A 23,017-nucleotide genomic window follows, 5' to 3' on the forward strand; every position below is an offset into this window, starting at 1 on the left:
TTTTTTCCCCGAGACAGGGTTTCTCTGCGTAGCCCTGGTTGTCCTGGAACTCACTCTGTAGACCAGGCTGGCCTCGAACTCAAAGATCCGCCTGCCTCTGCCTCACGAGTGCTGGGACAAAAGGCGTGCGCCACCACTGCCTGACTCATTTTCTTGATAGTAACTCTTTTAGCGCAGATATTTATTTTATTTTTCCTTCCTTTAGTTGCTTGTATATTTGGTGCCAGATTTAGGAAATCATTGCCTGCTGGTTGGCAGTGGCCCATGCCTTTAATCCCAGCACTCAGGAGGCAGAGGTGGGCGGATCTCTGAGTTTGAGGGCAGCCTGGTCTACAGAGTGAGTTCCAGGACAGCCAGGGCTACACTGAGAAACCTTGTTTTAGTTAACAAAAACAAAAACAGAAAACAGCAATAACAAAAATCATTGCCTAACTCAAGGTCATGAAGATTTACACACTTAATAGTTCTTTAATAGTTTCACGGCAGTAGCTTTTATGCTTGGGTCTTGGGTTCATTTTGGGTCTCTTTTGTGTATGGTGTGATGTAGGGGTCTAACTTCATTCTCTTGCATGTAGATATCTAGTTCCTCTGTCATTTGTTGAAAAGAATATTTTAGCAGGTGTGTTGGCTCACACCTACAATGCAAGAACTTGAGAGGCTGGGGTATGAGGACCTGGAGTTTGAGACCAGCTTGAGATACATAGAAAAGAAGGAAGGAAGGAAGGAAAGAAGGAAGGAAGAGAGGGAGGGAGGAAAGAAGGAAGGGAAGAAGGAAAGAAGGAAGATTGTTATTTTTCTTCACTTCCCTGTCTTAGCTCTTGTCAAAAAAGGCATAAATATAATGCCGTAATTTGAATATATATCAATATAAATCACCACAAATATATGGGTTTGTTTCTGTACTGTTAATGACCTTCTATTGAGTTATATGTCTACATGTCAGTACCATAGAACCATAATCACTCTAACTTTTAAAAGGTTTATTGTTTTTAATTATGTGTTTGTCTGAGTATGTGTGCGCAGGTGCTTGGAGAGGCCAGACATGTCAGATAGTCCTGGAGCTGGACTTACAGGCAGCTGGGAGTCGCATGATGTAGGTGCTATGATTTGAGCTCAGGACCTCTGGAAGAGCAGTATGTGCTTTTAACCACTGAGCCATCTCCCCAGCCCTCTTAATCACTGTATCTTTGCAGTAAGTTTTGGAATTGGGCAGTCCAAGCTTTCCAATTCTGTCCTATTCTTTTCAAAGTTGTTTTGGCCATTCTGTTCCCTCAGATCCTCCATGTGAGTCTCAGGACCTGCTCAACGCAGGCATCCCCTTGCTTGGTTCCCAGCGGGTCTGCTGCAGGAACACACACCTCAGGATTCCGAATTTTAAAATTGTCTATCTGACAAGACCTGTCTTTGCTCTCTGTCTTTGCTATCATGTGGCAGAAAATCTAGATCACTTCTGAGTTTAGCTATAGAAGCAAGTCAGTGTGGTAGGCAAAGCAATGCTTCCCCAGGATGTCTGGGCCCTAACCCTTGGAGCCTGTGAATCATGGTTATAGGTGGACTTTAAGCTCCTAATCTGCTGACCTTATAGTAGAGAGATCATTCTGGATTATGCAGATGGGCCCAGTGAGGTGTCACTGGTCTTTATAAGGAGGGTGAGAGCGACTCTGAGTTAGGCACTGTAGTGAGAAGTCTGCCTTCTCCTGCTGGCTTTGAAGGTGGAGTCAGGAGGCTGTGAGACAGGGAAGGAACCTTCTGGAAGCCAGAGAGGGGAGCAAGCAGATTTGGCCCTAGAACCTGTAGGAGGAGCCAAGGGCTCCGGAGGCCTTGATTTTAGCCCAAGGGGGCCCACCTTGGACTTCTGGAGCATTGAACTATAAATAAATTTGTGTTGTTTGAAGCCATTGGCTTTGTGGAACACTGTAATAGCAGCCACAGAGAACGAGTCTGAAGAGCTTGGGGACTCATGTGCAGCTTCTTCCCTGCATGTGTCACGTGTCATTTGTACTCCCATCTCATCCGTCAGAACAAGCCCTGGGTGCTTAACTCTACAGGATGCTTGGTACTCCCACAGGGAATCAACACTGGTGCCCATAAGACTTATCTATTATGTCTTTGTTGCCTGCAGCAATTTTTTCTATGATCTGGTCCATTCCAGTTCTTTAAAAGCCATAAATAAATAAATAAATAAAGCCAGGTGTAGTGGCACATGCCTTTAATCACAGTGCTGGAGGACAGAGACAGGCTGACCTCTGTGAGTTCAAGGCCAGCCTGGTCTATATAGTGAGTTTCAAGACAGCTAGAGCTACATAGTGAGACCCTGTCTTGAAAAACAAACAAACAAACAAACAAACAAACAAACCAGCAATTCCCCAAATAGTCAGGCATAGGGGCATATGCCTTTAATCTCAGCAGAGGCAGGAGAACCATTGTGAGTCTGAAGGTTTGCCTGGTCTCCGTTGTGAGTTCCAGCCCAGGCAGGGCTACATAGTAATACCTTGCCTCAAGAAACAAAACAAACAACAGCCCCAAAACCCCAAAACCAAAAAACTAAACCAAATCAAACCAAGACCTCTGTGCATGTGTATAGTGTATGTGTGTTTGTGCACACGTGTGTGCATGTTTGAATGTGGAGGCTGGAAGTCAACTGTGGGTGTCTTTTTTTTTCATTCCTCACCTTATTTTTTGAAACAAGATCTTCGCTCTACATGGGGCTTTCTCTGAACCTAGAGCTCTCTACGCAGGCCAGGCTGTGTGGCCAGAGAATCCCCCAGGATTCCTCTCCAGTGCTGGGGTTACAGGTACACGCTGTCATATCCATCTTTGATGTGGTACTGAGGATCCAAACTGGAGCCTTCATGCTTGTGAGGCAGGAAAGCCATCCACCGAGCCATCTCCCCATCCCATAATATCATAGACTTCCTAAATAACTAGTGAGTTGCAACCTCTGGCTTGGGCAGTAACTATCACCCAAGCCTCTTTTGCTTCTGCTTCATGGACCACAGGTTACTTCCCGGACATAGGTGATTGGACCAGGGGGTGGGATACCTAATCAAAGTTGACCAATCAGATTCCTCTCCTGGGAATTTGGAATTAGGCCATTCAGTCAGTTAGCAGCGGGAAGCTGAGAGAGGCAGGGTAGAAACAGGGTTGGAGTGTGAGTCACATGTGAGCCCAAAGGATGGAGGAGCAGAAAAATCCCTGAGTAAGCGGAGCGAGCTGGTCCACAGAGACAATGGAGCAGCCGCACAGACAGCCTCGCAGCCAGGAGGACCTGCAGCCCCAGAAGAAGCAGTGGAGACAGGGAGCTACAGCTTGAGGCTCCAATGGCGTCCCCATTTCCCGCTCCGGCCCCAGCTCATCCTGCCTGCTCATCCTTCCCGTGAGATTTTGGCCTCCTTATTATGACCCCCCCCTTCTTTGTCTTGAGCTATCCTGAGCCTTAACCCAAAGGGGCGCTGCTGGCCTTCCTGTTTTGGGGGGATCTAGCTGTGACTGAGACTCAGGTTGTGGGGCACGGGCAAGACTGTGGGTGAACCAGATGCAGCTGTTCATACCTGCAAGGGTGGCTGGGATTGTGGGCTTAGGTTAAATTGATGCCTGCCACAAGAAGAGGTCTGTGTGGAGTTGCAAAGGTGGGGTCTTGGAAACTGAAATACGCCAGTCTCTTTTCCGACTGTTAGGGGCAAGAAGTGGGTGGAGTTTTGAGTGGTGGTGCTTGGCTACTGGGATGGTCCGGCTGAGCGTCGTGGACTAGGATGACCTCTTCGAGCCTCAGTGTCTGCATCTTTGAAATGGGATTGTCCAGGAGCAGCACTGCCCTGGGAAATGTGCTTACAGGAATGAGTGGGGAATAACAAAACACTCAGAGAGCGGGGCAGCTGCTGTTGTTTGAGGAAGCCACAAGAGCCCTGGCTTCCTGAAGGAGGTGGTCCCTGGTGCTGACTAAGGTGGTAGCAGGACATTCCCCACTGATGGCTGTACTTCCTGAACCCCGCCCCTTACCCCAGCCACCTTTCCTTTTTTCTCTTCCCCTCCCCTCTTGTCTGTTCTTCCTGCCTTTGCGGGTTTTAGGAAACAGTGGGTTGGATTAAGGCACCAGACCCGGGAGGGGGCCGGGGCAAAAGCCGGTCTGGATTCTGACCTAGCCCCTTGTTTGCCGTGCTCCTGGGCAAGTTAATGCGTCAGAAGGAGCCCCCAGTTAAGAGCTTCCCCCTGTGAAGTGGGAGTTAGAATGTATCTATTCTACTAGATACATTAGCTGCTCATTAAAGCTTCCCTCCCCCTCTTCCTTCCCTCTCTTCCTGCTTGGTGGATAGTGTTCCTCCTGGCCCTAGCTAGGTGTGCCTCATCCTCCAGCAGCCACTGGAATGGCTTTCCCTCTCCCTCAGAACCTGGGCTACCAAGGTCTGGAGGCGAGCAAAGCTCTGACCCCACAGGAGAAGCATGGAGCTCCTAGCTCCTAGCTTGGAGGAGTTGCTGCTTCAGACTAGGTGGTCTGCAGTTCCCCCCTACCTTAACAATGATCACACCCCAGCCAATTTGTGGCATCTTCATACTCCCAACCCTGATAAATATTAATGAGGAGAAGAGGCGCCAGGGCCCTAGGGGAGAGCTGGAGGGAATGATGGGCCAAGCTCTCCTTTGCAGGCAATGCTCAGACCCATCCATATTCCCTGGGCCCCAGGAGGGAGGGTGAGGCAGGCTCAAGGCTGTGGAGATCCCACTGAGTCACAGTGCCTGCAGATGAGCTACTGGGAAGGATTGGGGCTACCCTGCTGCCCTGGAGTAGCCTGCTTTTTCCAGGTCTGTCCCATCTTTTCTGTTTCCTGGCTCTCCCCCCCCCCTCCCCGTCTCTTGTTCATCTTTTATTTTTATACCTGTTTCTCCCTCTCCTCTCTTCCCACTCACCCTCCTCCTTTCAATACATTTCCTCATCCCTTGGTCTCTATCTTTCCCTAGTAATGGCTGGACGGGCTGGGTGACAGTGAAGGAGTCTTAGTCTCCCAGATACAGCTCTTGGGAGGGCAACATGGTTATTGTGGAAGGCAAGTTGCACTCTTGAAGATGCAGGGATTCCACTGATATCTGACTTCACACCCAGTGCTCCACTGTGTGAGCACGGGGTGTCTTCCCCAGCTTTCTTGTGCAACGTACTTATCTGTTCAACGAATATTTATTGAGCTCTTTGCCACCTGTTATCATTTAACAATTTAATATCTATTTGTCCCTACAGCAGTGAGGTGTGTGCTCTTGGGTGTGTTTGGGACTCATCTATTCTGTGGGGTGGGCATGGTGGCAGAGGAGGCATGAAGTAGAGATTGTGGCAGGTGAGGGAGGGCTGGGAAGAAAAGAAGGAATCAGGAGAAGGTCTTGGGGACTTGGGGTAGCCGGGGGGTTGAAGGCAGTGGCTATTTGGGAAGAACATCCAGGGTAGGAGAGAGTAGGATAAGAAAACTTTGAGAGCAAAGGCCTTGTGTAGGAATCGCCTGGTGGAGGAAGGAGCAGCAAGAAACAGAGGGACTGAAGAGCAGTGAGGTAGATGACTAGGGAAGAGTGGTGGGAGGTGACACAGGAAGAGGTGAGGCTGGATCACCGGCACCTTCCAGGTGTTTGAGGGTTTTTCCTGTGTGTGATCCGGGTGGACTTGTGAGATTCCCTCAGTCTGCTCTGAAGGACTGAAGGAGACCTGCGGGCAGCACCCTGGGTTGCCTGTAGGGCAGTCAAGGCAGGAGATTGGCTGGACTGACTCCATTAACCCTGGCTTCACCTCTCTTTCTCTCCATAGAGTGTTCAAGAAGGCAAGCCCCAATGGAAAGGTGAGTCTGTGCTGTGTGCCGACTCTTCACTGTCCCCATGTTCCGGGCTCCTCTGTGGAACCTCCCTAGGCACGGCTAGCTGTCTAGGACTGACTGACACAGCTCTGTCCTCAGGAGCCCTCCATCCTAATGGGAAGGGAAAGAGGGAGGCGGAAACTTGCTGTGTGGGCTTCAGGGAGCCCCAGCTGGGGAGAGATGGGTTGGACATTAGTGTGAGTGTGAGAAACAGGGGCAAGCTGGCCACAGGGATGACCCTGAGTCCCCTGGTGTCAAGATGTCATGGTGTCACCTCGTTTCGTTCCCTTTTCCCCAGGGGCTCTCAGGGCCTGGGCTTCTTTTTTTTTTTTTTTTTTTTTTTTTCAGTTTTTCCGAGACAGGGTTTCTCAGGGGTTAGCTGGCTGTCCTGGAGCTCAATGAATAGGTCAATGTTCCTTCTGTCTCTATTTTGTAGAATATTTAAGGAGTATTAACCTTTCTTTGAAAGTCTGGAAAAACCCATCAGGGCCTGGGCTTTTTTTTTTTTTTTTTTTTTTTTTTCAGTTCAAGGAAGTGCGGGGCATCCCAGGCTAGTGAGTGTCCCGTGTCTGGGCATAGCAGCTTACACATACTGGGTTGCCATGGGGGCTTCCATTTCTCCATTTGGTGTCCATAGCAGGCATCACTAATCATCTTTAGCCTTGCCTGCTGAGCGGAGATCCATCCTATCTCGGATGCCTTGGCGATCCAGGGCCCCAGGCATCTCGGCCCAGTCAATTAGATTTGGTACTTAGAATGAAAGCCATTTGTCATCCTTACCCCCCAGGCACGGAGGAATGGCTAAAAGGTTTTCAGAAGGCACAGCTGTTAGGTTTGCGTTTTGGGGTGGCTAAGCTAAGGACTGTGTGAACAGTCCCAGCTGGAGGCTGCCTAATGCCAAAAGGGCTGAGTGGTTCAGTCACCCTTGAGAAACAGGACGGAATGCAGGGGTCAGGACTGAGGCAAGGCTGAGGACCAGGGGACATCTAAGATGGTGCTCCCAGCTCAGTGGAGCTAGGTCTGGCTCGGGGCCCTTGTTCTCTGGCCGGTGACTGGCTAGGGAGCTAGCTCCCCGACTCCTCAGTGCCCCAGAGACAACACCTTGCCTGGTGCAGGGAGACAGAGCTGAAGAGTCCAGAGACAGCGTCAGCACTTGCAGGGAGCACTTGGCTTGTCTGCCTGTCCCCCCAAACCTCCCCAGGTTACCTCACTTTCCTGTTGTGTTCTGCTTTGCCCTTGCAGCTTTGCCCCCAACTCCTCAGTGGTGTTTGGCATGAAGAACACCCTAGACCTCAATGTGTTTGTCTCTAAAATGGGAAGAATAACAACTCTTTCCTAGGGCTTTGGGAGGCAGAGGTGTTTAAAACTTTTCAAAGGTTTATTATTGTTAATATTAGGTTTGGGGCAAGGAGTCGTATCTTACTGTGGTTCCAGTAAGGGTTAGGAATGTGTAGGGGCCAGCGCTGGCTTCAGGGTAGGGTCCTGTGTTCTGCTGTTCCACAGCCACTAACGCTCTTGTGCCTCTCCTCCCTAGCTCACTGTCTACCTGGGAAAGCGGGACTTTGTGGACCACATTGACCTCGTGGACCCCGTGGGTAAGTGCTGGTCGACGGGCTAGGGAGAGCCCTATCTCCAGAGCTCTGACACACAGAATGGGTAGGCACGGCTTCCTGCTTCAGGAAGCAGGCTTCTGGACAGCTCCTCCCTGTTCAAGACAGAGGCCTCTGACTGCTCCAAGGCTAGGAGCAGAACAGCAGCAGCCACATCTTACATAAGGCTTGCTGTGCAGCAGTGATAACTCCTGCTTTCTGGGCAGAATGAGGCACAGAGAGGCTTAGCAACTTGTTCCAGGTCACAAAGCTAGTGAGTCGAAATTCTAGCCTCTGTCTCTGCTGTCTCCTAGGGAAATCTTTCTTAGGATTTCTGAAACAGGGAGTGTTCTTACCTAGATGGGACTCTGCCGGAGATGCTGTGTCACAGCTGAGATGGGCTCCCAAGGGCTTGGCTGAGTTCAGGGTTTCTATCTCTTGGAAATGTTGCCATCTTGGTTTGTATTATTCTCAGTTGGTAGCAGATGTCTCCCCGGACATTGCAGGATGTTTGCCAGCATCCCTGCTCCCTGCCCATTAGATACAAGAACTACCCCTACCACCACCACAGTTAGGACAATGTGCTAAATGACCCCATGGGAGTAAATTGCCCATGCTCACAACAGCTGCTTCTGTAGAAAGACGTTGGTCTCACGGGCTCTTTTCTTGTTGTATGGGGAGGCTCAGAGTCATCCGATTTACAAATGGAAGCACTGAGCCCACATTGTTATTTCTCTTAAAAAGATGACCATGAAAAAAAGGGGGGTGAGTGTCACAGTGATTCAAACTGAGGCCTGGTGAAGAAACTGGCCTCAGAAGTCATCTTAGAGATGATGCTGTGCTCTTGTGCACCGTCCTTGGGCTAAGAGGGACCCTTGCTGTGCCAGAGTCCAGAGGGCAAAGCATAGCAGCAGGTTTCAGCTCATAGAGAAAAGAGCTTTGGGAATATAAGCGGAAGCCTCGGGCCCTGAGCCTACGGGTGTTGACAGGGCTACAAGCTGAAGGTGCTGGCTTTGATCCAGGCCCCTTCCTTTAGGACCTGGAACAGAACCACCTACTTGACCTCTCCAGCCTTGCTTGGGGACAGCTTGTAGGCCTTCTGATGTCCCACTATTTGCATCTTCTCCAGAACTGACTTTTCTGAGGCCCTGGGTTCACCTGTGCTCGGCTTCAGGCAGAGGTTCCTGAGAGTTCCCTGAGGGCCAGTGTTGAACATAACCCGAGTACAGCAGAGGCTGTGGACAGCTGAGAGGAGGAGAGAACTAGATCTCCAGTACACACATTGGCACTGGAGGGTCCTCATCCATGCCAGATTCCCTGCAGGACCTCAGGACCTAATGAATTCTTAGGGCATGGTCCAGGCTTGCTCATTTGCCTCAGTAAGAAACCTTCTGTCTATGACACTGCCCTCTCTCTGAACTGGTCCTGTCTTCCCTTCCCTCCGCCATCCCATCTGGGGCAGGGACCTGGTGCTAGCCCAGGGCCCAGCGCCCAGCTGATGGAATATTTGCACCAGCTCTGGGAATCCTCTCCTCCTCTCTGGCCACTGAGCTGAACTTTCCCTTCCAGCTGTCTTGTCATGTCTCTTGGCCATCTAACCCTGCCTTGTTCTGTGGGGCCAGGCTCCAAGTCATCCCCTTTGACCCTATGGAGGAAACACTGCTGGAGGGTCATGTGCCTTCACTGGGACATTGTATTTACCCTCAGCTGAGCTCCTGGTGCCCGGTCAGTACAGGACATGGCATATAGGTGATGCCCATCATGAATGGAAAAGCATGCTGGAGGGGGTGGGTGACCCCGAGGGTGGACTGCGATATCCCTATAACCTGGGCCAAGACACTCACTGTCTGTCTTTTTCTTTTCATTTTTTCCCCTTTGGGATTTATTTATTTATTTTATGTTTATGAGTACACTATAGCTGTCTTCAGACACACCAGAAGAGGGCATCCAATCGCATTACAGATGGTTGTGAGCCACCATGTGGTTGCTGGGAATTGAACTCACGATCTCAGGAAGAGCAGTCAGTGCTTTTAACGGCTGAGCCATCTCTCTAGCCCCCTCACTGTCTGTTTCTTAAAATACTCTGAGTAGTCAGTTGTAGGGGTGGGTTATGCGTTAGAGTGGGGACGTGTGTGTGTGTGTGTGTGTGTGTGTGTGTGTGTGTGTGCGTGAGCACGCACACGTGGATGACAGTGATGGTCCTTGGGACAGTGCTCCTGCCTCCTGGGGTGCTCAGCTGAGATGGACTCTTTGTGTCCTGCCAGATGCTCTGCTCCCAAGGACAGCCCTTGTGAGAGGCATTGTCTCCACTGTGGGTGAGTCATTTTTATTGCTGTGACAAGATGTTCACTTATTTGGGCAATGGCTTTAGAGGTCTCAGCCCACAGTTGCTCAGTGTTGTGGCACTGCAGTGGGGTAGAACGTCATGACCGGGAGCATGTGGAGGAAGCAAGCTGTGTCCTTCACAATGACTGGAAAACAGAGAGGGAAGAAGGGACAGAGAACCAAACACACTCCTCAAGGCGTGTTGACATTCTTCCTCCAACCAGGCCCCATCTCCTACGGTGCCCACCACCTCCCAGCAACCCATTAAGCTTTGAATTCCCTGCTGGGGTAGAGCCCTGTGAGCCATCATTTCCCAAGGCAGACACTGTTGCTTTGGAGACCAGCTTTCAATACATCAGCCTTTGGAGGACATTTAAAATGCAAACCGTAACATTTGGGCTCACACATGCCAGGGGCTGTCCAAATACTTCTATGGGTGACAGAATTTACCCATGTGCACATTGGCACACGGTTGTGACATGAGCCCTGAGAGACTGACCAGAACCCCTGATTCATAGACCCCTCTCACCCCCCCCCCCATTCAGGAAACTCTGAAAATCTTGCTGATCCTAAGCCTGGTGCAGAGTCTGTTTATTACAAAGCTGGCCTAACATGACTCAAGGCCATTTACCATAGTTAGTAGCCTCTTGGCGAGATTAGTCATTTAATGATGGCAATTGTGAGAAATGTCCTCATGTGGTTTTGTCACTGTGTGGAGGACATAGTGTGCTTACACAATCTAAAATCACCATGATGTCCCTAGGCAGTATGCACTTAGGGGGCCACCTCATATATACCACTCTTCGAAACCCCGTTCTATAGGCTGAGACTGTAGCTGTGTTTTCCCATAGAGCTGTCAATGGCTCTGATAGTAGGAACACACCCTGCAGACGGCTGTGCTCAAATGGACAGTGAGCCTGCTTGCCTTTGGGATTTGGTTTGAGTGGATGGTCGGGGCTCAGGTTGAGAAGGTCACGCAGGGGGACTCTGCTCATTGTCTCCCCCAGATGGTGTGGTCCTGGTGGATCCTGAGTATCTCAAAGAAAGGCGAGGTAAGCTGCAGTTCTCCGACTCCCAGCATGCCCGTAGCCTCCACATCCTCTGCTCTCCAGTGACATCAGCACGCTGCCTTGATGCTTAGGCAGCCTCTCAGCGAATCCCATGGCGCCTCCCTGTCCATTCTCCCGTTTCCTTAAATGAACCAGTGCATTTACCGCACGAAGAACTTTGGTTTCCTCTGATGCAGAGGTCTCCTGCTTCTTGCTCACCATATGAAAGCTTACGCCCCAAGCCCAGCCCCATCAATAACAAACACAGCAAGGCTTGGGGGAGGGAGGATGACAGCGGAACAGGAGAGAGGGTCTCATTTTATAGATGGTAAAGGTGAAAGGTCTGTGTACACGCTTAGGGTTAGGCTGGGCTGAGGTTACCCCGCCTTTTAGACCCATCCTTCTGTGGGCCTCCCTCTAGGCTGTCTCTCTGCCCCGCTCCCCAGCCCACCAATCTAATCCAACTACCATGGCTGTCTGACTGCTTAACCATCCTTCTTGCTCCTCCATACTCCTGGACTGGGGTGAGCGAGGGAGGGCCATCATGAGGTTCCTTCCTAAGAGACCACATCAAGGCTGCCCTTGAAGGCACCTTGCATTAGAAGGCAATGTACTCATTCTATTTAAACCTGGGATGGGCTTGTACCTCTAATATGCAAACCCCAGGGCTACAGCTGGAGCTCTGGGGGAGGGGGTTTGTATGCTACCCTCCCAGGCCCCTCCTCAGTTCCCCTGCTCCTCACAGTCTACGTGACATTGACCTGCGCCTTCCGGTATGGCCGGGAAGACCTGGATGTCTTGGGTCTGACTTTTCGCAAAGACCTGTTTGTGGCCAATGTGCAGTCCTTCCCACCGGCCCCTGAGGACAAGAAGCCACTGACACGGCTACAGGAGCGGCTCATCAAGAAGCTGGGCGAGCATGCCTGCCCCTTCACCTTTGAGGTCAGCACGCCTTCCTGCACTCCAGGAGCATTCTGGGATGCTCTCAGGGCTGGTTCATGGGGAACCCGGGAGGGCAGCTGCTTTAGCTCACCCAGCTGGGACCCAGGCGCTGTCCTGTACATTACCTGTTAAGTCTGCCCACTGTGGACACTCCACCTTAACCTCTAGGCTGCTCCTCTGGCCCTCCTGCATTTAAGTTACTAGAAAAAGGAAGGGCCAGGGATGGCTGCAGCGAAGGAAGAACTCCTGCCTGGCCCTGGGTCCCTGTGTACGTCCCTTCAGACAGGCTGCCTACATGCCCTGCTCATCCACTGTCATGCCTCCTTTCCATTCCAAGACCCCATGCTTCTGGAGTCCACATCTTCCTGTTTCTGAGGCTCCATGACCGTGGGGCAAGGCTGAGTTGAGAACCGAGGTGAAGAGCATTTGAATTCTCATCTTCCATAGCCTGCCCTGACTTTCTGTGGGACATAGTGTGATATGGCTTGGCCAGGAGAGAGCCAGTCTCTTTCAGGGGCTCCTTGTCTGATGGAAAAGATACAGCTTGTTTTCAGAGGACTTGGTCTGATGAAGGAGAGATGGTCTGTCCTCAGGGGGACTGGTCTGATGGGTGTATAGTAGCGACGTAGGTGTGTCGGTTGAGACAAGGCAGAGGTGAAAGGTTAGCTCATGTTATTTGTCTCCTGAACAGATCCCGCCAAACCTTCCATGCTCAGTCACACTGCAGCCTGGGCCTGAGGACACAGGAAAGGTAGGTCACTCCAAGAAGGCCATCTCGGGTCCAGACTCTCATGTCCCCAGGGTCCTGGTTTTCCCCGCATGGGGTAGTGGACAGTTCGAACTCCCTTTCCTGTGGGAGCTGCCTGGGCCCAGGCCTGGCTGATGTTCCTTGGGTAACCAATCATTCACAGGCTCCCTCAAGTCACTTGTGCTGGCTCTGGTGTTGACTGCACAAGACCAGCAAATTCTGAGCTCCTACACATGGCCTCACACAGGCCCTGGTAACTTTGAATTTTACAGAGGGTATAGCTGAAGCTTAGACAGGGGTGGAAGGAGCAGGTCCCAGTCCCCAGACTCCATTCTCTCATCTGCAAAGCAGAGGCAATGAGCATACTCCTTCACGTTGTTTTAGAGTTAGGGAGGTTCTGTGACACCCAGCACAGGGTCGTCATGTTGCTGGTGGCTATCTTGAGGACAACTACCCAGACTGAAGCAGGAGTCTCAAATGGGATTGGGGTTGGCTGGTGGGCTCACAGGAGCCCTCCAGTGGAAGGAGCTGCGCCAGGGGCCGCGTGGAGACAAAGTGAACATTGGGTACCAGGGTTTCAGATTCATGACAAGGAGTCCTCAGGGTGGTTGGGGACCTTGCTTCCCCAATGCCATAGGGTCAGCATGCCCTTCCTTCTCCACAGGCCTGTGGTGTGGATTATGAAGTCAAGGCCTTCTGTGCTGAGAGCCTGGAGGAGAAGATCCACAAAAGGTAGGCAGGATACTGGTGGGAGAAGGGAGGAAGGACAATGAGAGGAGTCGAAGGGGTAGCAGTGAGGAGAGGCTTTGCTGTGAGAAGGGTCTAGAAATCTGTCAGGTCATGGTGAGCTTCCTGGAGGAGGTGAGCCAGGCTTCTCTCACATCCCTACCTCTCTCTGCCTTACCCCTGCAGCCTGCAGCCTGTTGATATTAGAAAGACCCCCAACTTCAGTTAACTTTCAACAGTGGGTGGTTGGGAGGCCCTCAGCAGGAGTGAAGCCTGTGTTCGTGGACAGATCTGAACAAGGGACAGAAGTGGAGGAAGGTGAACATAGAGGGGACTCAGTGTGGCTCAGAGTGTGCTCAGTGTGGCTCAGAGAGCGAACATTTTCCCACAGTGCTTGGCAGACAGGGGGACAAAACTGCTGGTCCTGACTTCTCATGGCTGCCCTTCCTGGGGGTCCTGGGATTCAGGACCTCCTGCCTCCTGGCCTTCACCTGACAATGATGCCCTTGCATCCTAAGTCAGCCTGCTGAGGGGTGCCCACCAGCTCTTTAGGGATGACTTCGCCACCTGGTGGCGACTAGAAGTATCACAAGCATTTTCATCTGTTGCATGGTTGTTCTTGTATGGGGGGGATGAGAAAGACTCTCCTCTCTTGTGTCTGTCCCCTTAAGATCTGTGACAAAGGAGACCTAATGGCATTATGGAATATGAGAGGGATTTTGAGCAGAATAATGAACAGCAGGAAACACCGAGAGTCACCGCCCTCACCCTCTCCCAATGGGGCATCTTAAGTCGACTCCCAAGATTCACGAGTCATACTGATACAATAGCTGTCAGTTCTCAAAGGCTTAGTTAGTTCCGGTCATGTTCACAGTAATGGACAGATGTGGTTTAACCTTCCCCGGGGTTCTGAGGGCTAAGTGCTGTTGTTATTGTTTCACAAATGAGAAAACAGATGCACAGGGAGGTAATTTCCCCAGGTCATACTCGCCAGCTCAATCCGTCTTTGCTTCTACCCTAAGCCCTGTGATCTCCACTGAACCCCTCTCACTTGTGGGTCTCACTGAATCACCTCTTCACTCTCCTGCACCTCTTGGCTGAATCAACATCCCATAATGACCCCCCCCCTCCACCTCCCACAAGGGCCTGTCAGTTCTGCATGCTTCCACATAGCAGATAAGGCTGCCAGGCAGCAGGTACTGGCCCGTGTGCTGAGACCATGGTAGTGAACCAGCTGTGCAAGAAGTTCCCATCCTCCAGTGGCTTACACTATTAGGAGACATGGGGAACACAAAGTAAAAAATAGGCCCTTTCTTACCATCATGCTGGGGACTGGGACACGCAGACCCAAATGAAGTGCTGCTGTCGGGTGGCTCAGGGACAGAATTGAGGAGGTTGGGACTGAGTCACATGGTGACAAACCCTCCAACTCAACCTCTGTGATCAGTGGGCAGTGGGGAGCTACAGTAGACTCTTGAACAGGAGAGGGGTCTAGGTATTACAGAGAAGAGAGTAGAGGCTGGTGACTCTGTCTTTCTCCCCACACATCTTTCTTAGGAATTCTGTGCGGCTAGTCATCCGGAAGGTTCAGTATGCCCCTGAGAGACCTGGCCCTCAGCCCACGGCTGAGACTACCAGACAGTTCCTTATGTCCGACAAGCCCCTACACCTTGAGGCGTCACTGGATAAGGAGGTAAGAGGCCCAGACCCCATTGTCCCCAGCTCTACTATCCCTCAGGTCCCAGTGTCTCTGGACTGTCCTTGAGGGTTTGGGGAATCCTGTTGGGGTCCAAAGGACTGGCAGAGGTGGGCATGTGCACCTATGGGACAGGAGCAATGGAAGGGTCCTGGCCATTCCTCCTACACTCTTATAATTGCCTGTTTCAGTCTGGAGGGAGAAGCCCAGCTAGTCAGCAGGGTGGTGATGGGGAACAGGACTCAGCGTCATCTTGCTATTACCCTTATCAGTGAGCTAGAAGGTGAAAAGTTCTTGAAGTCAGGTGACTCTAAGCCAGGTGACTGGGGTATGGGTGTGCCCCTCCTTCTTGGGGTAGCTAAAGACAAGAGCCTGGACAAGGTGGTCCCTGAGAATCCCGAGCAGGTCCTCCAGTAGCTGGTTAGCCTTTCCTCTCTTTCTCTGAGTCGTCTAGAGTTTAATGTGTCTGTGAACCCAGACCATCAGAACCCACAGGGACTTGAGACCTTACTCTGTTCAAGCCTGCACATAGGATAAAGGAGAAACAGCATCTCACATAACCTGTCCAAAGTCATGCAATGGTTGTCACCATCATTGCTATTATTGCTGTCTTAGCTGGTGGTCAGAATGGGACTGGAGCTGAGGATGTCAGCTTCTTTTTCCTATGTGTGTATGTGAGTGTGCACGGGTACGTGTGTGTGTGTGTGTGTGTGTGTGTGTGTGTGTGTATACACCTGGAGGACAGCCTTGGAGGTATCATTCTCACGAATGCCATCCCCCTCCTTTGAGGCAGTCTCTCATTGGCCTGGAGCTTACTAACTAGGCTAGACTCGGTGGGCACCGAGCCTCAGGGATCCTCCTGTCTCTGCCTCCCTAGTGCTGGGATTACAAGATCAAACTCAGGTCCTCATGTTTGCAACACAAGTACTTGACTGGCAAAGCAGTCCCCCGAGTGCAGGAATGTCATCTTCTAATACAGATATCTTTGAAAGGTCCCACCGTGGTACTGAAGGTCCATATGCTTGGTAGTTTTGTGACACTTTTATCTCAGTTGGAAGTGGCTTGTGAGCTGGGGGCAGAGTTCAGTGTCCCTGTCCATGCTCTCCTGTCATCTGCCTCACAGATCTATTACCACGGAGAACCCATCAGCGTTAACGTCCACGTCACCAACAACACCAACAAGACTGTGAAGAAGATCAAGATCTCGGGTAGCTGGGGATCCTACCGAGGGTTGGGATAGCTGCAGGTGTGACCTTTGTTAAAAGCCTGAGATGCTACCATTAGTAGCTTCGGAAGCTTGGGTCTGCTGTCAGCCTACAGTGGCTTCAAAGCTGGTCTGGGGCAGTGGGTTTACCGCTTTGCATACCCTTCATAGGCTTTCTGGGCCCTGGTCAAGCTGTTCTGGGAGGAAAGATTTGGTCATGGAAGGGACTGGGTTTTGATGGGGTTTTCTGTGTGGGTGGAGTCTGGGGTGGTGGCCTTTGATAAATGCTGTCTGTTGTCTCAATCTAAGCAAGTACACCTACCACAGGGAACTTGAGGTCTATCTTGAGAGGTACCCCCTGACTCATGTACCCACCTCCCCTGCTCCCTCTCTCCCCAGTGCGCCAGTATGCAGACATCTGTCTCTTCAACACAGCTCAGTACAAGTGCCCAGTGGCCATGGAGGAGGCTGAGTAAGTGTGTCTGAAGCTGACTTTGGACAGGTGGGACTAGACAGGACAAAGGGGAGCTCTGAGTCCAGGCCCAGGCATCTCTTCTCAACCTGCAGAGCGATGTCCTGGGGTAGGACTCACGTAGCATGTGCCTTTAAGTGCTGAGTAGCCTCACTGGCTCCTGTTTCAGTCTTTGAGTCCAGGTCTCACTTTGAGACCAGGCTGGCCTGAAACTCACTATGTAGCCCGAGCTTGCCTGGAATCAGGGCAATCCTTCTACTTCAGCCTTCCAAGCGCTGACGTCATAGGTGTGAGCAACTGCACCTGCCACTTTGACGTGGTTTCTAATATTCTAGAGATGGAGCTGTTATTACTAAACCAAATATTCTTGCATTATTGGATATTCTCAAATTCACTGTTGATTAAGAATAAAGCCTGGTCTACAAAGTGAGTTCCAGGACAGCCAGGGCTATACAGAGAAACCCTGTCTCGAAAAACCAAAAAAAAAAAAAAAAAAAAAAAAAAAAAAAAAGAATAAAACCTACAGCCACGAGGCATAGACTTCTGGTGCGTGTTGGGGGGGGGGTATGTTGAATGACCCAGAGCCAGAAGAGAATTTAACCCCAAGTGGAACGTCATAGTCTGTCACATATTTGCATCTGCAGTCTAGAGAAAGGGTAGCTGCCTGGCCTTCCAGTGAGCATGGTTTCCTGTGGGGTAGGGCTTGGGGTTGAGATGTGGCCGGCTCTGCTCCCTTCGAGAGGCAAATTTAGGTCTTATTCCATGGCTGTCCCAGTGTCAGGTGCACACATCTGTCTCATCTTTGAGAAGGGAGATGGGGGATAAAATAGCACCAGCCAAAGAGAACAACAGAGGTTCCTGTGCATGACTGATAGATACACACTGCAGCAAGTAAAGTTTCAATGGTAGAACCTAGGTGGGGGCTTCCAGGCATTTACTCATGGTTTGTATGCAGTGATACTTTTGAACATAAACGTGGGCTGGAGAGATGGCTGAGCAGTTAGAAACACGTGCTGTTCTTCCAAAGGACCAGGGTTCATTTCCCAGCACCCACACCAGGCTACTCACAGCAGCTTGTAATTCTAGTTCTAGGGGATATGATGCCCTCTTCTGGCCAATGAGGGCACTTGCATGTGAGTGGTGCACAGACAGTCATGGAGGCACACACACAAACATATGCACGCACACACTCACACACAAATAAAAACTTAATCATTAAATAAAAACTAAAAATAAATGTGTGGGCTAGAGAGATGGCTCAGTGGTTAAGAACACCGACTGCCCTTCCAGAGGTCCTGATTTCAGTTCCCAGCAACCACATGGTGACACACGACCATGGAATGGGATCCAATGCCCTTTTTTTGTATGTCTGAAGATAGGGACAGTGTACTCATATACGTAAAATAAATAATCTTTTTTTTTTAAAGTGTGCTATTTAAGTGTGCATGGTGACCATGCCTAGTTTAGGATTAGTCCTGCTTGTGTGTGGTGGGCCTCTCCTCTTTCCCATGGCAGTGGGCTGGCTGCTTGAGCTGGGCTCAGCCCAAGTGGTTGCCTGCATCTGGGAGATAGGGGTTGCTGGCAGAGGGCGTTGTGGAACAGGGCCAGTCCAGGCGTCTTGGCTGGGTTAGGGCTGGCTGTGATAAGAGTCATCTTCATGCTGCCTCTCTACTTCCCAGTGACAATGTGGCACCCAGCTCAACATTCTGCAAGGTCTATACACTGACTCCCTTCCTAGCCAACAACCGAGAGAAGCGGGGACTCGCCCTCGACGGGAAGCTCAAGCATGAAGACACAAATCTGGCTTCCAGCACGCTGTGAGTGAGAGCCCGCCCCTAAGTCCCAGCACGCTGTGAGTGAGAGCCCGCCCCTAAGTCCCAGGCGCTGTGAGAGCCCGCCCCTAAGTCCCAGCACGCTGTGAGTGAGAGCCACTAAGTCCCAGGCCCCTGGTGCCCTCTCCACGACGGGGTCCTACCCTCTTGGCCCACCACCATGAGGATGAGGCTTAGGCTCTTGTCCAAGTCTTGACTAGGGCCAGTCCCCTGGAGTGTGGCTACCCAGGGAGGCTCTCTTCCTACTCCTACCCACCCAGCCAAAGACTAACCAGGTCCCATCATTTGCCTCTGGGGGACACAACCAGAAAAGCTTTCTCTAAGAATTGGCAGCTCTTAGCCCAAAGTCCTGAATACAGACTGGGGTGTGTCCCTGATGCCGTCAAGGCTGGAGGGGAGAGAATCGCTTCTAGAAGGGTACTGGAAGGAGATAAATGGGGGCCTAGAGAGGCTGGGGAAAAGAGGGGAGCTGGGTATAGATATGGGGGTCCTTCCACATGAGGCACCATTAGGCCATTTGGTCCATGGGCATCACTGAGCCTTCAGGGTTGTCCCACCCTAGAAGAGTTCAGACAGTTGTGGGGGACTTTCATCCCCTCTGATGATATCTGGCTCTCTGCAAGGGATTTGGTCTTTGTCTGTTGATTCCGAGACCACGCTCCCCACGCTCAGACTTGGCTCAGGCTAGACAATCACATTATCACCCCTCATAGGCCTCCCATTTACCAACAAGCTCTTTGTCCTCCTTTTACTCGGACTTATACCTGATCTGCCCTCAACATCCCACCATGAGGTATCTACTTAGCATATCCTTCCCATATTACCCCGACTCCCAGCTACCCTTGGCTTCTCAGCCCTCAGTGTGGCTCTTTCTGCTTGTGGGCTACCGAGCATAAGCAGTGTGAGAGAAGTAGGTGGTGGGAGGGCGGTTAGGGCCTGTTCTCACTGCACTGTGTGGCACTGGTAAGGCAGGGAGGAGAGTCCACTAGGGCTACAGAGAAAGGACATCTTATAGCTAGATGTGGAACCCAAGGAACTAGGGTCATAGCTCAATGGTAGAGCACTTGCCCATCAGGCATGAGACTCTGGATTTAATCTCTAGTACCACAAAGAGGGACATAAACAGAACCCAGGCCTACCAGTGCCAGTGCACAGGGCTCAGCTCCCTTTCCTAACTGTTGGACCTGGAGGCTCAGGAGATGGATGGACAGTGGTGCCTCCCATCATATGCCAATGTCTACCACATTCCACCCACCAAGGAGCCCCAAGGTCCAGCTTCCCCGTCTTCCTGCAGGTTGCGGGAAGGTGCCAACCGTGAAATCCTGGGCATCATCGTTTCCTATAAAGTCAAGGTGAAACTGGTGGTATCCCGGGGCGGGTAAGTCCAGCTGTCTTAGAACCCCTGCTCGTCCCACCTGCTTGCCTGGCCTTTAGCTGCATCTTCTCATTGAGGAGGCGAGACTTAAGGACTTGCTTTTCTCTCCCCTCCTCTGACTTCTTCTCCACTGGCTGGGGCTCCTCCTCTCCTCCATCTCTATCCCTGTCTCCTGCTCCTTAGCCTAGGCCCGAGTCTGGCTCTGGGGACTGGGTACAGCCTATATGAATCTGGGTGTCCTCAGACTGTGCTGTGATTTTCGGGCTACATTGACTTCCTCACATCTCAGGACACAGTGCGCACACACGGCTCTCGGAGACCGAAAAACCCAGAGCTGAATTGGGGGGGGGTTCCTAATTGGCTAACTTTCCCATTTTATAGATGGGGAAAAATGAAGCCTAACTAGTTCTGCTGACAGACTAAGTAGCATTAGTTAGGGCAATGCCTCCAAGCCAAGGATGGTGCAAGGTGGTCATAGCCCTTGGGAGGGAGAGGCAGGAGAGCGGGCATTCAAGGCCTTTCTTGGCAGCATAGCGAGTTTGAGGTCAGCCTGGACTGACAAAGAATATTGTCTCTGCGGCTGGCAGTGTTAACACTGACTTTACATAACAGAACAATTCTAAGCCCCGTGGACAGTCTTGTGTTCTGTGACTTTGCAGGACCCACAGTCTTCTCACATTCTACTGATCCCCCAAAGTCTTCCTTCTGCTATTAGATAACCTGGAAGCAGGGAGACTAGTTTTTACAGATGAAGACTCTGGGGTCCAGGGGCTCTGCAAGCACATCCCTCAGTGCCCTAGAAGAGATGTCAGCTGCCCAGGGGTTGGGAGTGTGTCCTTTGGTGGGGTGGCGGAGCAGTGAATGAATGTCCTTTCTCTTTTCTCCCGCTCTGCACTCTGTCCTGACCGCTTCTTCTGCCTCCTCTGGTCCACTCAGCCTCTTGGGAGACCTTGCATCCAGGTAAAGCCCCTCCTTTGTCCTGCTTTGTCTACCTTCCTGGAGGTCCTGGGGTCATAGACCCAGCTGATCAGAACCACAGGGTACCCAGAGGGAAGGAAGGATCTAGGGTTATTTCAGATTTCAGTCTGGGAATGTGCTGCAACAGGAACTCTGCCAGGACAGACTGGGGGATGTGGCTTCTAGCAGAACACCTCGACTGCTTTCCATCCCACTCAAGTGACAGGACCTTTGCAGACAACAGTGATACGGGCAGTGGCCCCTAGTAGGGGCATCGGCATTACTGACCTGAGTCCTAGGATGTTCGAGAGATGCATCCTTCGTGACTTTCAGACGTCTACTCCACTGAGAATTCATGGCTAACTGTGGTCAATAACCCTTGCTCCCAGACCACACATAGGGGTGGGTGTGTCTCAGACATGATTGTGTGATCTCCTGTTGTCACACAATGACTGTGTCACTCATCCTATGAGATCTGAGTGAATCAAGAGACAATTCCATCTCTTCAGTGTCTAGCAGCAAAGAGTTTGAGTCCAGACTTGTGGCCAGGCTTGTGCAGCGTACTGGAGTCCCAGCAGGGAGACAGTAGTGTCCTTACTAGTCACAGCCTAGCAAGGCTGAGGCCCAGGTCCTTCCAGCCACCTCCAGTATGGCTTCATGGAAAGCTGACTGTATCTGGCTTGTACCAGTCCACCACACCCAGGCTGTTCCCCCTTCACAGCTGGCAACATGACCAGTAAGATGTGGTTGTGTTTTCTGGAGACACTCATAATTTTAGGGAGGCTCTGCTAAGATATGCCACCCTTAGCAGTGAGGAGCCTTCAGGGCTACGTTTAATCAGTCTTTTAATTCTGTTTATCATCCAGTGGTTAAGGGGATGGGTGATTGAGCCAGAGTCTTTCTGCACTTACTGCCAATAGCTGTGCAGCCTGAGGCAAGAGGCTAATCTCTGAGTACCTAAGCCTAGGGCATCATAATAATAGGACTGTAGTGAAGAGGATTGCAGGAGTTGTTCTAAGGAGGGGCTTGGTACACTCTGTATCATGCAAACGCCTGTTCTTGTCCTCAACCTGTGTTCCAGGGACAGTGTCAGGGAAGGCCTGGTCACCAACAATGGCTGGTGACCAGCTTTTTCACATGCACACACAGGAGGTGTCAGAGTCTGCCTATAGTGTGGACAGCTCTGAACCTCAGTTCCTGAAATCTGTGGGTGGCAGAGAGGCGGGTGGACAGGACTGGGAGAAAATTGGGAAGGGTGGTGTCAAGAGGCTGTGATGATTTGAGATGGGCAGAGCCCCAGGCCACTTTGGTTACCCACTGACCATGGTGTGAGTCCCCAGCGGGCATGGTGCCCAGCCCATGGTCTCCCCAGGCCTCAGACTGACAGGGCAGCAGGTCTCTCTCTCTGAGACTCTCACCGAGCTCGCTGGATGGGGTGTGTGTTTCAGTGATGTGGCCGTGGAACTGCCTTTTACCCTAATGCACCCCAAGCCTAAGGAGGAGCCCCCACATCGGGAAGGTGAGTAGGACCTGTGGGCCACTGGGGTGGGGTTTACCAGCCTCCCTGTTATCCCACTGCTCTGCTTCTTTCTGGGTTAACCTCCAGCCCAGAATCACCCTTTCCCCAGCTCCCAGTCTTCTGCGCTTTTGACCCAACTAGGGGACAGAGAGCCCTGACTCCTATTCTCCACGGGACAGGGAGGTTCGGAGTGGAGGACAAGCCACACTGGTGGATTTTAATTTTAAAAATTATTATTATTTAAAAATATTTATTTTTATTTTATATGTATGGGTATTTTGCCTGCATGTATTCCTGTGTACTATATACATACAGGACCTTCAGAGGCCAGAAGAGGGCGTCAGATCCACTGCGACTGGAGTTACAGATGGTTGTTAGACATCCTGTGGGTACTGGGAACTGAACCCACAACCAGAAGACCCAGTACTCTTAGCTGTGGAACCATGTCTCAGTCCCCATATTAGTTGAGGGTTTTTTTGGTTTGTTTGGTTTTTTTTGCTGTTGTTATTTTTGAGACAGGGTTTCTCTGTATAGCCCTAATTGTCCTGGAACTCACTTTGTAGACCAGGCTGGCCTTGAACTCAGAAGTCCGCCTGCCTCTGCCTCCCGAATGCTGGGATTAAAGGTGTGCGCCACCACACCCGGCATTAGTTGAGTTTTTTTTTTTTTTTTTTTTTTTATACTTTTTATTAGGTATTTTCCTCATTTACATTTCCAATGCTATTCCAAAAGTCCCCCATACCCTCCCACCCACT

The 23,017-nt window shown here is 51.2% G+C and overlaps 1 protein-coding gene across 4 annotated transcripts in view; it reads left to right on the plus strand.

Moving 5' to 3' along the window:
- Nucleotides 1-23,017, plus strand: part of Arrb1 (arrestin beta 1) — a 73,467-nt gene that overhangs the window by 42,563 nt on the left and 7,887 nt on the right. Inside the window, exons 1-14 of one of the 4 annotated variants that reach the window (XM_029479370.1) lie at nt 3,196-3,376; nt 5,783-5,813; nt 7,363-7,423; nt 10,750-10,794; nt 11,537-11,733; nt 12,425-12,484; nt 13,146-13,213; nt 14,765-14,900; nt 16,027-16,111; nt 16,507-16,579; nt 18,259-18,396; nt 19,706-19,789; nt 20,723-20,746; nt 22,192-22,262. In XM_029479370.1, the coding sequence (XP_029335230.1) occupies nt 3,321-3,376; nt 5,783-5,813; nt 7,363-7,423; nt 10,750-10,794; nt 11,537-11,733; nt 12,425-12,484; nt 13,146-13,213; nt 14,765-14,900; nt 16,027-16,111; nt 16,507-16,579; nt 18,259-18,396; nt 19,706-19,789; nt 20,723-20,746; nt 22,192-22,262 (1,129 nt within the window). In that variant the 5' untranslated portion in view covers nt 3,196-3,320. Of the gene's footprint in view, nt 1-3,194; nt 3,377-5,782; nt 5,814-7,362; nt 7,424-10,749; nt 10,795-11,536; nt 11,734-12,424; nt 12,485-13,145; nt 13,214-14,764; nt 14,901-16,026; nt 16,112-16,506; nt 16,580-18,258; nt 18,397-19,705; nt 19,790-20,722; nt 20,747-22,191; nt 22,263-23,017 lie in introns of those variants that run through there. The other 3 variants (XM_021167486.2, XM_029479371.1, XM_021167487.2) reach the window with 3 other exon arrangements.

The sequence above is a fragment of the Mus caroli genome, chromosome 7, assembly GCF_900094665.2.
Source record: "Mus caroli chromosome 7, CAROLI_EIJ_v1.1, whole genome shotgun sequence".
Classification (NCBI taxonomy): Eukaryota; Metazoa; Chordata; class Mammalia; order Rodentia; family Muridae; genus Mus; species Mus caroli.